Source organism: Semicossyphus pulcher, unplaced genomic scaffold (genome assembly GCF_022749685.1).
Source record: "Semicossyphus pulcher isolate SPU_LCO1_2020_fin unplaced genomic scaffold, fSemPul1.0.p SCAF_23, whole genome shotgun sequence".
NCBI lineage: Eukaryota > Metazoa > Chordata > Actinopteri > Labriformes > Labridae > Semicossyphus > Semicossyphus pulcher.
In genome coordinates, this window is record NW_027211697.1 from 8,371,162 (window position 1) to 8,387,800 (window position 16,639).

At 43.1% G+C, this 16,639-nt stretch overlaps 1 protein-coding gene across 2 annotated transcripts in view; it reads right to left on the bottom strand.

The window, feature by feature from the left end:
* aatka (apoptosis-associated tyrosine kinase a) overlaps window positions 1–16,639 on the bottom strand; it is a 45,211-nt gene that overhangs the window by 11,225 nt on the left and 17,347 nt on the right. For both annotated transcript variants that reach the window (XM_069674460.1, XM_069674462.1), the window contains 2 exons: window positions 12,009–12,142; window positions 3,409–3,550 (listed from right to left, as the gene is read on the bottom strand). In XM_069674460.1, coding sequence (XP_069530561.1) covers window positions 3,409–3,550; window positions 12,009–12,142 — 276 coding nt within the window. The remainder of the gene's footprint in view (window positions 1–3,408; window positions 3,551–12,008; window positions 12,143–16,639) is intronic.

The window sequence follows — 16,639 nt, forward strand, 5'->3', positions numbered from 1 at the left end:
CACATAATGCCCCCCTGTCACCCAGGACAGCAGCATTCCTCAGCCAAACAGGACACAAACGCTGCTCTGTCAGATGCAGAAAAGACCTCTGTCATACACACCCTATCTCAAGCTCCCCCTCCCCAACTCTTAGGCCCTGGTGCATGCCACCACCCTTCCCCTGTCTCTCCTCATTCTGTCACAGACCCCTCACTGTATTCTGCCCATAATGCCAGTCCTCCACTGGTGCGTTCCACGGACGCTTCAGCCCGGCCTTATGCTCACCCACTGCCCAGCCGGCGTAAATCAGGGCCATTGTTTCGGTCGCTCACTCACACGCTCACGCTGCGTCTCCTGGTACCCAGCGCGCCAAACACACACACACACAAGCGCGCACACACTCATATGCAGGCGCACACAAGGGCCATTCTCCACTGGAACGCTGGGCAGAGGTTGTCACAGTGATAACAGACCCACACTTCTCCGCCACAACCCCCTTCTCGAGCCTCCACGGACCCCTCCCTGACGAGGAGAAATTAAGTCGTGGTATTATTCCAAATGCGGAATGTGTGAGTGTGCATTCCCGTCCCACTCGTGGCATTCCCAGAGAAGATGGAAGGGTCCAGTGATACTGTGGGATCGGTGGGGCTTGTGGAATGAACCGCACACAATCGCTTCACACACACACACTTTGAAGCGTGGATGGAGCCTCTGTAGTGGGCATGAAAGCTTTACATGACCTCTTGAATAAAAGATTAGACCAACAAGTGAAAGCAGGACTGTCAGATCAATGGCGGACGTTGTACTGTGTGTTCATGCAGATGTTTAATCGATGTTGCGCACATATAGAACACACCATTCATGGTTGGAGTTAAAACTATACAACTGGTGTTTCTGTTTAACAAGCAACTGTAAAGCTAGTTTGCACCGTGTGTGTGTAAGTGTGGGGGAGGATAATTTATGACGCAAGGATGGAGGGGCCTGTCACGTCCTTGACCTGCCAATTGATGTAATCGCTGCCATTTCTCGCGTATAATTCTATAATATTTGCATGTTTTTGATAATCAAAGCAATGGAAAGGCTAAGAAAATATATTTTAAATTAAAAGTATGCACAATAATTATAAATATAAAGAAGTCAATGTATTAATAGAGCATGTTTAACTCCCTCCTGTTTTATGTAAAGACTGTTAAAGACCGTCATCTCTCTGACTCAGTGGAAACAAGTTCTCCCTCTTTCACGATCTCCTCTCACCATACATCCCTTCCTCGCCCTGCAACACCTGGACCAATCATGCAGCCGTAGCTATGGAGGACAGAGGGGAGGCGAGTGATTGGCTGCGAGCCCGAGGCTGCCTTGTCCAATCGTTGCCGGAGCACGCGTACGAGGACGCTGAGCCCCAACTCACCTCCCTTCTGGCTGAGCACAGCGCCGCGCAGACAGCCAGTGAGTCATGCAGGGGAGAGGCAGAGAGAGCACCCAGGATCTGGCTCACACTGAGATTCACACACACACATTTTAAATGGTTATGTTTGAGGCAGAATGACCTTAAGAAGAAGAGACAGGCTGTGATGTTGCTGGGAAGGATGGATGTAGAATACAAATGCAACACACCAAGATACTGTGAGCGTGTGCTGAGGGACTGATGTGGGATTATGTAAGATTTAATTAAAATAGCAACAGAAGTCATCCTAGATTCACAAGGAAGCCCAGAACTTAATTTTCTAATGATGTTATTTTAAGATATCGTTAAATATCTTATTTTTATGAGATGAAGCTTCTTTTTTCTAATTTTTCAAGGAGACAAGCAGCAGATTTCTCGAGACAAGTTATCAGATCACAAATAATATTTGAGAACCTGAAAATTAGCGTCTGGTTCATTTGATAACACCTTGATTCAGCTTTTGAGGTCCCGATCATGAGGATTGGTAATTCTAAGCTTAATCCAAAAGGCAACTGGACTTGGTTGAGGTTCTTGTAGACGTTTCACCTCTCATCCGAAAAGCTTCTTTAGTTCTAAACTGACTGGTGGACGGAGCTAGAAATATAAGCCTCTGTAGGTCACTAGTATTAGTATTTCTGTCTGGTAAATCTGGTTGCCTTTTGGATTAAGTTTATAATTACCATGACCTGGATGACTGAGAACCTTCACATTAGGATTGGTAAGATACGCTAATTGCGGGAGCACACTTCCCAGATATGTGTCGCATGTGTGACGTCCACACGGTTGGCTCCGGTTGTGACTCTTGATTTTCCTCGCTGACGGTCGCTTTCCTTTTTAGACTGTTTGCCTTCATCTGAGCGACGAGTTTGTTTCTTTTTCATTGGATTTTCACTTATTGTTGAAGTTGTATCTGTAGTCATCGATCTTTTCTTTGTTTGTTCAGCCATAGTAGATGACTGTTTACTCGCAACACTTGCAGAGAGCGGAAAAGCAGCCGCTTAGCTCCGCCTACCCTCTGCTGGCTGATGGAAAACGCGTCACTAACTGGGCGCCGGTTGTGATTTTATCCGTGAAAGTTGTACCAGACACCCAGTCTGTAATACTGCAAATGCAAAGGCTTTCATCAGCAGGCCATAGGCTCAATCACCATTGTGTTACCTCATTCGGCGATAGATAGTGACTTAACAAACATTTGTTTAAATGAAAATCTTCGAGATTATCACTTTAAATCAGTTGTTATAGTTGTCAAGACACCATGGATGCATGCTAGCATGGTACTCCTGATCTCTGATAAACATAAGAAATAAGGAGGAAACAATCTCATAGTAATCCAACTATCTCAAGAAAGCAAAGTAAATTTTTTCAAGATAATAAAAAGAGAAAAACATTTTAAAACATTACTGCAGGTATGGCCCTTCTTTGCTTCCGTAGATTTGTGTTAATGTAATGTTAAATGCACTTACAAAAACACACAGAACCCCAGAAATAATGAACACCAGGCTGAGGTCAGATTCCTTCCTCTGCGGAGGGCTGCAGCTTTCACATACAGTATACATCGCAGCACTGCAGTAGGCCAGTTCTAAATACATTATACAATAGACAGATGTCTGTCCCTTGTTGAGTGTGGGAACCAAGAAATGGACACAAAAACAAGATGGAAGAGGCCACTTCTGTTCTAACTAAGTTTGATAAAAATGTACGCAGTTTCATGAGCCAATATCTTGTTCAATAATCCTTGTAAACTTGTGTGATGCCACAGAGAAAGCGCAGCAGACATTGACTCTTGCTAAAGAGCAGAGAATTTATGAAGATATGCAACGCAGAAAAGAGAAGAGGAGAGGAAACGGGATGGGAAGAGACATGAGGAAATGAAAAAAAACAGCAGGAAGCAAAGAAAGCTGAAAAAGGAGGTCATTAAAAGTTGAAGTAAGTATAACTCAGAGGGTATTTTATTATTAATAGTGCAGTGTTGCGTGGTTTCTTACTGGATCTGCCGGGCTGTTTGGAGACAGGCAGGGACACCTCAGTGAGGGGCAGGATGTAGACCTCGGGGCCATTCTGGGAGGAAGGCGAGGCCAGGGCGGAGAGATCTGCCTGGTACTCCTCTCCCTCAGTGTTTTCAAACTCCTGGTGCAAAGACACACGCTGGGATTAGTCATCCGCTCCCCACTAGCCATCCTACTCTGGAAATGTGGGAGACAATGGCTCAACTGTGAAGGCACTCAAATGCGCTGAGGCACGCCCACCTAGCCATATACATAAGTCATGTACATTGTGGGGTGTATTGTGTGGGTCACTGTCGGGGGAACACACTAACGCATGTGTTTAAACCGTGTACACAAAGAGCTTCTTTCTTTTTCGTCCTTCCTCGTATCGGACACATAGACAAGGTTCTTTTAAGGAAAAAATAACAACAAATCTGTGAAAAAAAACTGCACTGGTTACATCAGATACTTTCGGATGGAAAAATAAACATGACTTTACATATATTGTTGTAGTTTCTGCATTGGTTTGTACAAAGTAGCATATTTTAACTCTAAATCAATGACTCAAACACCACTGTTTGGAATATTTTGAGCTACATGATTAAACCTATGCTGTTACATTTGCCGAGCACATTTTGTCCAAAGGTTTTATACCTTGAAAAATGATGATTCATTTCACAGCACTGTTGCAAAATACCTGCTATGGGCTGTGATGAATAATAGTCACTTTCTGAGGAAAGTTTCCTCTTATAACATCCATCACCTACAGCGCTGCTACACCCTGGACTGGTTGGCAGTCAATCACAGGGCTGACACGTAGAGACAGACAACCATTCATGCTCACTCTCACACCTACGGGTAATTTAGAGTCACCAATTAAAGGGCCAGTTCGCTGATTTTCTACCTCAGTCCTATAATGCTATTATGGGGAGCTAATGGCACTATGTTTGGAAAAAAAGAATGCAATTTCGCTCTGTGCCTTTAAGGGGGGCTATCCGCTTCTCCAATGGGCCCTGGAAAACCTCCGCCAGGCGACGTGCAATGCGTCATCTGGCGGAGGCCAAGGAGCTTGCTAAACTACACTTCCTCAATCTTGGACACCCGCCTCCGATGTCATGTCTCGTTCAAAATCGCCAGGTTTAAAATGTAGACTGCAGACCTGAAGATTTTTTAGGAGATCCACTGGTATATCTCGTCGTATTTGGGATTCTGTACCGCCTCTGATCCATTGCCAGCAGCGATCAATGTCCTTGACTGGAAAACAGTAGTATTTCACTCCAGCGTCTCTCGCTGGGCCGTTCCTTTCAGAGGGAGGGGCGCAATGCACGCTGGGTGTTGTAGGAATGTAGAATGGCCGAAACCACAAGCTGTTTGTACAACCTTCTCCACAGCTGTGGCGCCAATTTCAAATATTATTGCTTCTATCGATTACAGAGGACACCAGCTTTGACTGACAGTGGCTTTTTCCAGGGGCGAATTGCTCCTTTAACCTGATGAGCATGTCATTGGACTGTGGGAGGAAGCCGCAGAGCCCACGCATGCACAGGGAGAACATGCAAACGCCCCACAGAAAGGCCCTCTTCATCTGAACCAGGACTCGAGCTAAGAACAAGAAAAAGAGGGAACCATCATCAGCTGTGCAGAACAAGAACTCTAGGGAGTGGAAAACAGTGACCCTCTCGTATCCCACATCCTCTGCTCTCCGTGTCCCTGCTACCCTTCTTTCTGCACCCATCTGTCGTCGCTTCCCGATCCACTGCAGTGTCCTTGCTCTCGAATTGTTGTAGTGTGTCCCTGTAGTGCTCTACAGCCTCATATAGATTGCTGAGAAGGTATGTTGCACGGCCTAAATCAACAACGTGACATACAACACAGTAGGATGGAGACAGATTTAAAAGTTGTCCTTAATCTCCTCCTAAAGTAGCCTCATATTTGGATTAGCCTTCCCTTGAACAAATAGCCATTATTTTGTGGTTTTAATACAAAGAAATGGCTCAACCTTCAGGGTATGAATGTTAATAAAAAAACAGCAGAGAGATAGCAGATACACAGTCAGAGGAATCAAGGATATTACCAATACACTAGACAAATTGCATAATCTGCAACATGGGGCAGATCACAAGGTAGATTAGCCTCAAAAAGACCTACATATTCCATTATGATTGCTTAATTGTACCATATTTATATGTTATTCTATTGCACCTTTAAATCTTACAGCTATAATTCAGCATAATGTGCTAACCTCAGTGAAACCCAAATGCCGTGATGATCCCTTTACTGCAGTCATGCTGGTCTGTGAGCATGAGGCTGAATGCATTCATTTAGGCTGCAGTGTTTTTTGGAAACTTTTGCACACATGACAGATTTTGCGTTGCTTTCATTGCACACAATCATAACTTCGAGTCAGCACAAAAGATGGCCATATGTTACATAAGTAGGCATATAATTAAGGAAGGTTTTAGATTTGTTGTAAAACAGAGCATCGAACAATTCTTCATGATGCTTATTCTACATCAGATTATGTCTTCATAACGGTTTATTAAACATATCACCACTTAAAATGATGTAACAACCAGTCCCTTCAGGAAGTTGCGTTCTTGCAAATTTAACCAATTGCAGCACACGTAAGTCATTCACGTCACCAAACTCACTTCTTTGATATTCAAAATATCGATCCCCTGAAGTCTGCAATGCTGTATAACATACATCAGATCTTTTACTGTTTCTTTAATATCTTTGGAACGCTGCATGCTAGAGACGTGGCAGCAGACGGCTGATCCGTTCTACAGTTTGATCGTCTCTCTTTCATGAGCTACATAATCCGGCCTTGATCTACAGAGTCTTTAAGGAGACTCAAAGTCTTGACTCGATTCTTGTGATAATTTATCCATGTATTCATGCTGAAAACTGTTAGCCGTCCACTTAGCCACTTTCTGATGCCTTTTTTGTGACTATTGACCAATGAGAGACACATGTTCCTAACTTTCCACCAAACAGATGCTGTGTTACTGCTGGTTGTGTCAGAGCGGATATCAAATTGTCATTGTACAGTGAGATAGTAATCCGCCTGTCTCTTCCCAACGGTTTAAAACCGCTGCAGCAGACAAAATAACACACACATTAACACATGCAAATTCTCCTTTGCACGCATGGATACAATTGAATGTGCACTTGCAGTGCCAAATGAGCATTTCATGGCTATTGACTTTAGTGTCATTCAGTTTTTATCAATGACTGTATATATAAAGATGGACAACGCGTCTCCATCTGCTCCCATTGTACGAAATTGATGCCAAAATAGCCACTGTGATAGGCACTGCCATCTTGCGATGGTGACGTCATATGGAGCCAGAGACTGCGCAGTAGAGATCGGCGAGTGAAGCGGCCGTAGCCACTTCCGCTAACCCAAACACACACTTAACTTACTGGGGGAAAAAAGCAAGGATCCCGCACGCCGGTGTGTTTAACAGCAGAATAGCTTCTCTGTGTTGGTCTGAGGTTAACGTTCACAGATATGGAAAACTTTAATGACTGTAGTGATTGTTTAAGTTACGTTTCCACTTGCGGATCGTCCTCTAGTCTGCTAATCCGGAACTGATTGGCTGCAGGAGCCGAATTTGTCAACAGAGCTGTCAATCATCATTTTGACAGCATCAAATAACTAAACTTAAAAATGAACACCTGAACACCGAAAATTTATCGTGTATTTTGAATTTATAGTTTGACCCATGTCCCACCTGTTAATATGGAGGAGGCGGGCTTTATGACCTATACTGCAGCCAGTCAGCAGGGGGAGCCCGAAATGTTTTGGCTTCACTTTTAGGGAGCTGTCATGTCGTCCATCTTTTTATACAGTCTATGGTTTTTATGCATTGTATTTGCTGTTGTGTCACAGAAATCGACCACAACAATCACAGACCCACGCGTGTCACCTCTAACTGAAATGCTGCTATTATAATGCTTTTCTTGTCTGTAGTATTTTTTAGAATACAGCAGACACTGACTTCAATTGTCATTAAATGTATCAGGGCCTTAAGCCAAAGCCTGCTCGCTTCTGTCCTGACGTCATGTGCTGTCCACATGAAACAACATCCCTTGACTATTCATAGCGTTAGCAGTTTCTACGACTGTGGCTGTGTTAGAAAACCAGGCTGGCATGAGAAGGACTGAATCATCCATCCATCCATCCGCTGGCTACTGAACTGTTAACGATAACAAGCCTATCTCCCTTTGGCAGCAACAAAAGTAAAGAGAGGAGAAAAAAGTGAGGAGAAAATAGGAGGGAGAGAAGAAGGAGGAGGGACGTAGAGTGGTCCTGAGGCTGGATTAATATCTCAATGGGTCATTGTGTGTGTGTTTGTACGTATTTACATGTGTCCTAAAACACCAGCATGTGTGTGTATATAGGAATGTGTGCGTGTGTGCTCCTCATTCAGGAGACCCATCTGCCACTCTCCTCAGAGCGAAGTGTGAAAGCGAGCACCTGGCTGTGAGTCAGCGTTGCATAGCTCCCCAGAGAGCCTTCAGTTTAGAAAGCACTTAATACCCAGCCTCGCACTACGCGCTCCAGTAAGAGCACCGCGATGGAGGGGAATAATGAAGCTTTTTTGGACGGCGCAGCGGTGCGATTTTGCAGTCCCACACGGATGCACACCTCACAAGTGAGCTGCTGAGTGACGAGCTGGTGCCAAAGAGAAGAGAGCTGTTGAACCATTCTGTGGCGTTTGCTGCCAAAGATGAAGATCGGATCACTTTGAAGCGCAAAGATTAAAATACATCGAAACGTCCGACCTGCTTTTCTTGTGTGGAATTACAAAGAGCTATGATTAAGACTAGGCCTTCATACTTTATCCAATAATTCTCAGTCCTTTGTGGTGTATTGTTTTAAATTTAAACCTGCCTGTAAAGCCTGAAGATCCCTTATTAACCACTGTTACACTGTGCTTTCTTGTTACTGTTTCCCTTCCTTTCCTTTTCTCAAATGCTCACCACTCTTTCTGCTGTGTTAACAATGGCCCCCACCTTTGAGATTTGAGTCACATCTCAGTACAGCTGCAATTAAATACACGGACACCGCCTGAGAGACAGAAACAGCTCAAAAATGAGGCTACTTTTCTAAGAAAACCCTGTTTTTCGTACCTTTAAGGGGAGAAGAGGACAGTGAGCTAATGACCTTGCGCCTGCTCCCTTTGCCTTGTGATTTTCGGAGTGACTAAGGAATATGCAGAATCGCAAAAATGATGTAAAACCTCATTTCCTGCAAGCTAAAGTGCAACAAAACAAGAGCTAGCGCAGCATAGCACTACTGTCAGTCTGCCCTGCATAATCGCTAGAGCAAGACATTGATTCTCACAGCTTCAAGGGCGGCTGTACTAATCTTGCAGATGACAGGGTGCTATAAGACAATGTCTCTGCAGAAATCAATATTGTCATCTCGGTATGTCAACCGGGCTTAAGGTGGAGCTATGGTTTATAATGTCAAAATGAATCAGATATCGTCCGATGCCCTTTCAGCAGCTGGAGCCAACCTGCTGTCATCATTTGTCATCTTTTCACAGTAAAAAGCCGGCCAATCAGAAGCAGACGCAGACCTCGCCTCCCACTGTTCCCGCAGGTTATTAAAATACGGTTTCATGTAACGATGTGGCGTCGGAAAGCGACGTGGGCGCACACATTAGAAAGGTCCAGAAGTTGTTAATGGTGCCTTTCTTTGCTGTGCTCATTAGTGACACTGTTATCCCCGCAGCATCTACCTACCACAAGCTGTTCAGTCTGAACGCTGAGGCACAGTCCTGACTCTCAGCACATACACAGATAAGAAAACAAGCTGCTTCGTTCTTTCCTTTCTCCTCCTCCTCTGCTTTCTGCAGATCTCTAATCAGCAACAAAAAGCAGAACATGCTTTTCATTTAATCTAACCACAATATTCTGTTTCCCCATAATTCATGCAAGGAATTACGGGGGCGAGGAGTAGTGTGGATTCAGATTTGCATAAGTAATCTTAACAGAAGTTCAGTCGGGGTTTTATTTTATTCATTCTGCAGCTAAAAGAATTAGAAACATCAAAATGCATGAAAATGAAAACACGCTTTGAAGCTAACGCCACAATATAAGCTGCATGTTAATCAAGGGAAGCTAGTAACGACGAGGGGCAGCCAGCACAGTGTCTCCTCCCTCTCGATCTACATGTGCCCCCCCGTCTGTGTCAGGCTGTGGTCGCCCTCATCAGCCGCTCAGTTCAGCGCTGATGTTTGACACAGCATGGCTGAGTCACGCTGGCAGCTAGAGGCAACACAAAGACAATGCGTGCCAGCCTGAGATGGGTGAGGGTTGTTTGGCATCTTCACTTGTATATAATGAGCCAATAGTCTGCAGCAAAGGATGTTGACATTTACAGTTAAGTGTTGAGCTCAGTAGATTAAAAAAATCATGATGCTAACGGTGTGTACTTTGATATCAAAAATGCCCCAAATTTGCAATTAGCCTATTAAATGTGAAGATTTGAAGCTTCCCTGTGTCATATATGAAAACAGATGGTGGTAGAGTCGGAGGTTCGATCCCCAGCTCCCTCAGGCTACATGTCGAAGTGACCTTCAAGACACTGAACCCCAAATTGCTCCCGGTGGCCAACAGGTAGGATAACTGATTGACAGTCGGGCACTTTACGTAGCAGCCTCTGCCATCAGTGTATGAATGTGCGTGTGTGAATGGGTGAATGTGACATGTAGTGTAAAAGCAGCTTTTAGTGGTCACAAAGACGAGAACATCGCTATACAAGTACAGTCCATGTTGGACAGATCTTCAGTCAGAAAGAAGGACTTGGACTCAACAATCGTAGTTTTAGTTTTTGGTCTTTTTGTATCAAGTCAAAAAGATTTGGAGCTTTATTTCATGTTTTGTGTGCATGTGAAAAAGAAAATTGGATGCAACTATCTACATTTGTGAATGCATAAAAAATGTGTAAATTTGTAAAAAAAAGTTTTGTAGATGTAGAAATATTTTGTGCGAAACAGATAAGATTTGCAAATGTGTAAACAGTGTAGCAGTAGTAACAGTTAGGGATGCACCGACTGAGAAAATCAGGGCCGATACCGATGTTTACAACAACAATTTGGCTGATGGCCGATACCGATGTTTTTTTCAATAGCTGTAATTTTTGTAATTATGAATGCCGTCGTCTGGATAAGGGGCCAAAATTAACTTTAATTATAAAAAACAATGTATTTATTCAGGCCTTCATCCCACTCTTTGAGAAAGCATTAATTTAATCTTTCAAATTCCCAATACATCTTTTTATTCAAACTTCAAACAAATAATCTTTTTTGCCTGTTTTGGAATCACCTGGTCATAGTACAAACATTTTTCAGTGCTTACAAAGCCTAACAAACATCTTTATGAAAACATAAATACTTTCATGTTACAATTTAATTTACTGCACAATTAAAGCAGTTGAATAATAAAAACATTGGCTACTGCCAACAGCGCATGCCATCGGCCGATTCCGATGTTCCACCGATGCATCGGTGCATCCCTAGTAACAGTAACTCAACCCCTTGTGTAATACACATTTAAACCTTGAATGTATACATTCCTATATTTCTGCGTGCGCCTGAAATGTATTTATTTTTTTGCCTTAGGTGTATATATTCAGCTCCAAATGTACATTTTCTTTTTTCTTTGATTTTTAGTACCTCTTCCCTTTTTTGTTATGTATATTTTATTTCTATTGTCTTATATTTAATAGGACCCTTTTTCAAATTGAGCTCCCTGGCTAAAGAATTTCACACAATTGTACATGTATAACAATGAATATATGGAATCTTGAATCTTGCTTAAATAAAAGTTTCACAAAGTCTGAGTTGCGGGCACACAAATTCCCAATCTGCACGTGTGTCCCTGAAGTTACAAGCTAGGAGCTATGAGTTACAAGCACTCATTTTCTTTACGCCTCAGCTAACCAGCCAATCAGCTCGCCTCCACGTTGACCATTATCTGACTTTATATTTCTGCCTTTATTTAGACGACAAAAGATGGAGTCGGAAATGCAGTAGATGGCCAAGGATGGGAGTTGAGCACGTTGCCTCTGCATCGAGGGCTGTGCCTCTTTATATGGGGCACACGCTTTAACCACTGAGCTAAACTGCCGCCTGAGAAGTGGGTATTTTTGGACATTTTTTATCAAGTTATTATGAAAATACAAGAAAGATTAATCCATTAATCTTGAAATGTTTGTGGAAAATCTCTTTTTTTCGGATCATCTTTGTAAATTGAATTCTTTTGATTGTTTGTGACACATTTAAAGACATCTGAAGACAGCAACTTGGGCTCTCAGAGCTTGTGATGCAAACTAAATGTCTTAGGAATAATCTTTCCATGTAGACCCACTTTATCCAAATCTATATGTCAGTTTGTTCATATATATAGAGGACATTTAAATGTCTTTCTTTCGTGTATTTACAGTATCTTTAAGTACTGCTAATACACATTTTCAAAAGTAACTCACTAACATTAACTCCTAATTCCTTCCTGTGTCATGTCCTCTGCACAAATCAGTCCGTGCTCCTCTCACCGCTTCCAGCAGGGGGCGGCAGTGAGCTCACCTTGAAGCCTATGTCGCCCTTCTTGCAGCAGAGGCAGGCCAGCATGAGGAAGACGAAGGTGAAGAGGCCGGAGAAGGAGACAGCAACCACCGCCAGGGACGAAGGCCACGACAGCTCGCTCAGCGGAGCCCCATCTGCAACATCACCAGATAAAACCAGTGTTTAAAGGATGGAACGGAGATCAGACGGCAAACTGAAGCGGTCATACAGGAAATTAAAGGCGAAATAGAGATAAAGGTGATTTGTATACACACACACAGATTTGAAGAAAGAAGCATGTGACTCATAATCAGCATTCTGCTCGGCTTCCTATTCATCTGCGACTCTGAATAGGAAGCAGGCCCCCGTGGCTTAATTACAGTAGTTACTATGCACTCTGAGTCATAGGGGCTAAAAGTTTGGCACCACCCACGATCACAATTAGTGCCTCTGGATAATAATCTCACAAAGCAGCGGTAGAGTCAGTGTAGCGGCTCGTTCTGTCTCAACGCAAACAAGCATGATGAGTAAAAAGTGAATCGATAAATCTGCTTATTTTCTGCTGTCGGTGCAAAATCAGCAACGTTTGCAATGTTTCTGGAACAGTGCAGTCAATGAGCTAAAGCACAGCATCTTTAACAAGGTGTAACTACAGTGTATGAGTAAAGAATGCACACACATGCTGCATGCAAATAGTTATCTGTCATTGTCTTCTTCTGTGCATATGTGCAGGATACGTGTCAGCTCCTATTATGGAGCTGAAGACAGGCCAGATGTCACAGTTTGGAGCACCTCCATATAATCTCATTTACAGTTTTAAACCTCCTGCCAACACAGATAAAAGAGGAGGGAGAAAGACAGGAACCCGTGAGAGAGGAAGTCACTGGGGGAGGATGCAAGTCCGACACAAATACATTTTCCTGCACCAATCAGGACTCTCATTGAGTCACTAACTCCCCAAACTATCCCGTTATCAATCTGATCAATTCTGTGCACAATACTCCATAAGTACATTCACTCCATTACATTAACATCATAACCAAGCCAGCATTTGTACACCTGTAGAATTCAAACAATGAATCAGGCACTCAATCTTAATCATTCAAGTATTTGACTTTAAGTGGCTCTTCCACCACACCACCTCACCGCGGCCTGCATTATCCGTCCACTGGGAGCGATCGATGAGGAGAGCTCCACTGTAAGCATCTCCTCACAGAGCACCTCTGCACATACATATCTAAACCTCAGACATATTTAATGCTTTAAAATGAGTTAATGGAGTTTTTAACATTTGTTTTGGGTCACTTTTTTATCCCTTTCCACTTTTAAATAAGTTACGGTATGCTGTATTAAAAATGACCCTATGAAGGAGGAGCTGATCGATGGAATACTTTAGGCAGAAGAGGTATTCCAGCAGTTATCTTGACTTTTATGGGTTAAGTTTAAAATATACATTTCCAAAACGCACTACAAAAACACTACACATCCTTAAAACCGCACTCCCCCGCTATAAAAGACGGGGTTTGTTTTATGTAAAGAGTTATTAATAGGGATGTTCTGATCCCAATCTCAACTATCAGGTCGGAGCTGATCTGGGCAGTTTTGAACCGATCTGGGATCGGCAATTTGAGCCGATCATCTCACCCCGATCTTTTACACCAGCCGTCGTAAACTGAGCACAATTTGCGGCAGATCGAAAACGTGCGAGCAACTTAGCATTAGCGACCCCGTGGCTAAAATGTCAGCAGTGTGGACATGTTTTAAACTAGAAAGCGAAAAACAGTCCAACAGCCACTTGCAATATATGCAATACGATTGTTTAACGAGGCGGCAGCAGTAGAGCTGCGTTCAACACTTCCAATTTGATGCGACATCTAATAACTAAACATGCAACGGAATACGGCGCGTTCACTAAAGCAACATAGGAAAAGGCAGCTGCGCCGAAGCAACAAACTCTGGACTTTAAAAGGAAGGATAAATATCCTCGAGAGAGCGAAAAGGCCAAAAAGATTACAATGAAGGTGGTTAAATTCATTGCCCATCTCTGTGGTAGAGAATGCAGGTTTTTGCCGTCTTTTGGATCTTTTGGATCCACAGTATGTCCTGCCGTCTCGACACTACATGTCGGACACCGCCTTGAATTCAGTTTTTGTTGTGACTGTTCAGGTCGAGCTGTTTACACCACTTTTAAGTCGATCTAAAATTTCTATTCACGTATACTTGTTTTTTTTACTAAGTGGATTTGTGATTAATTTTTGTGACTGAATATTAAAGTTAAACTCAGCTGTTACATCATTCTGAGTAGAATTTAGATTTTATATGTGAGCTTTATAACAATGCTAGCTGGACTGAGTTAAATGGAATAAACTGAAGACATCTTTTAGTTAATTTGTTTACTTTAGTTATTTCTGTAAACAAAAAAAAACAGCGTGCAGCTGTGTTATCTTGGAAAATACGTATCAGATCGGGACTCAGTATCGACAGATCCTGAATATTTAAAAAATCAGATCAGGATCAGGGGCCAAAACAGCTGATAGGGAGTTTTAAACGAATACTAACACTAACCGTGGTGACTTCATCTTCAGGAATTGGTCCTTAACTTTAACTTTCGGTGCCTTGCAGAGCCAAAATTTCATACATCTGTTGCTGACCTTATTATACGTTTACATTTCCCAATTTGCATCAGCTCCCAGGCGCTCACACACATTTCAAAAAACACTTCAGTGGTAAGAGCCCTTCCCTTTTAAAAGCAGAACATCCAATATGTCTCATTTTCCCATGTTCTTTTTTTTTTTTAGATGAACCGTATTTATGCATCTTTGTTCAAGGTTCTCTATTTAAAGTTGTTTTCACCAAACATGTTTTCTTGTAAAGAATAGAAACCAAACATTTTGAAGCTCTCAAAAAGAACAATAATCCCAAAGCTAAACCACAACAACCACAACAATCTTGCAGCATAGCACATTAAACCCACATGTCTGCTTCTGAAATGACAATGTGGTATGCATGCAGTTATCCATGTGACTGTCCTGTGTACTTTCCCTCTCTATAAGGGTGTAATCCTATCTATCATAGCATCTTAAAGAAGATAGAAATATGTCCTCACCCTGGGATTCCCGTTATTTCTCCATCCTCGTGAGGACGACACAAGCGTCTCCCTCCCTTCCCATTGGGTCGACTAGGAGGTTTGGTGTGTGGTGCTTGTGTGTGGGTACTTTTCCAGCTCACTGACTGAGACCCGCCGGTCCTGACCCATTTGGCTGTGGGGAACATACTGTTCCAGACCTGACAGCTCCCGCGGCCTAAACAGCGTTGCTCCAAACCAAAGCTCGACCCTGAGGTCACAGCCACAAAGCCTTTACTCGCACAGGGGCGGATAATGAAAACAGACAGGGACTATGCATACAGGTTCCTGCTTGGAGCCTGGTTAAAAAACTACAGCAAGTGTGTGTGTGTGCGTGCGTGCTGACCCGCCAACACAACACCATGGTAACAAACTAGCAGGCCGGCACATATTAGTTGATTGGCATTTACTGTGCGGTAAACCTCATGCCCCCTCTCCACTTAGAAGACACACATTTTTGCTGATGCCTCGTCCACTGGCACGCTCTCCCGTCTGTTGTCCCTCTATTATAGTGGGACAGCTTGTGGTGGAGTGTGTGTGTGTGCCTGCATGTGAAAGTGTCTGTGAAGTGGAAAAGAAGGAGATTACCAAGCCCTGTCTGGAGCCAACACGTAGCACAACACACAGCTTGAGTGGTGACAGGGCACATTGTGTAGGGACTGATAAGGGAAATAGATGATGCTTCCCTTCATATGAGCATCTTCTCAGCTTCTACAAGCCTCTTTGGTGTCCTCGTGAAGCAGCGAAGAATTAAAGACAACTTTTACAACGCTACATTTTTCCTCTGCGCCACAATAGCTTAGCCCAATATCCAAAAGAGCAAAGCTATAAAATGCATAATTTCCAAAAGGAGCTTAAGCATTTTGTAACCTTGTTATTCACTCAATGGAAGATTTTCTTTAATACGCTGCATGTAAATTATACAAGGGAATTACATACTTAACCTGTGGGTGGTAAGATAGATGGAAGTGAAGGAGCATGGGAGGGAAACAGAGGAAGTGAAGATGGTGCCAGAAACAGCGACGGCACATGCTGAACTGGAGGGTATGGTGACTCACGCGACACATAAAACCACACAAACACATGTTGTCATTTCTGGACTATGAAGTCGTCTGTCATGATGTGTCTACCTTTTTTTAAGCCAAGATAGCTACCTTTAAAATGTATAATAATATGTTTTCTTGGTCTCATTCCCACCACTAAACCTCCTCCATCTTGATAAGCTGTCTATCCTGAAATGTTATGTAGCCTCAGGCTGAGGTACCTGCCAACTGCCGAGCCTCTGCAGGCTCGGATGAAGCAGATGGTGGGCACGCGCACGGACCAACTTTTGACTTTTTCACAGATAATGGAGGGATTTTGGAAATTGGCAAGCAACACTAAGTTTGTTTAGCGAGTCTGGGGGAAGCAATTGTCTGCGTTTCCTGTAGAGCAGCACGAGGGGCAATTTGTCCTTCTGCATGTGGAGCAAGAGCGGATAGTGTTTGCATTCCTTAGATCCAAATGTACACACGCGTGGACAAGAGGG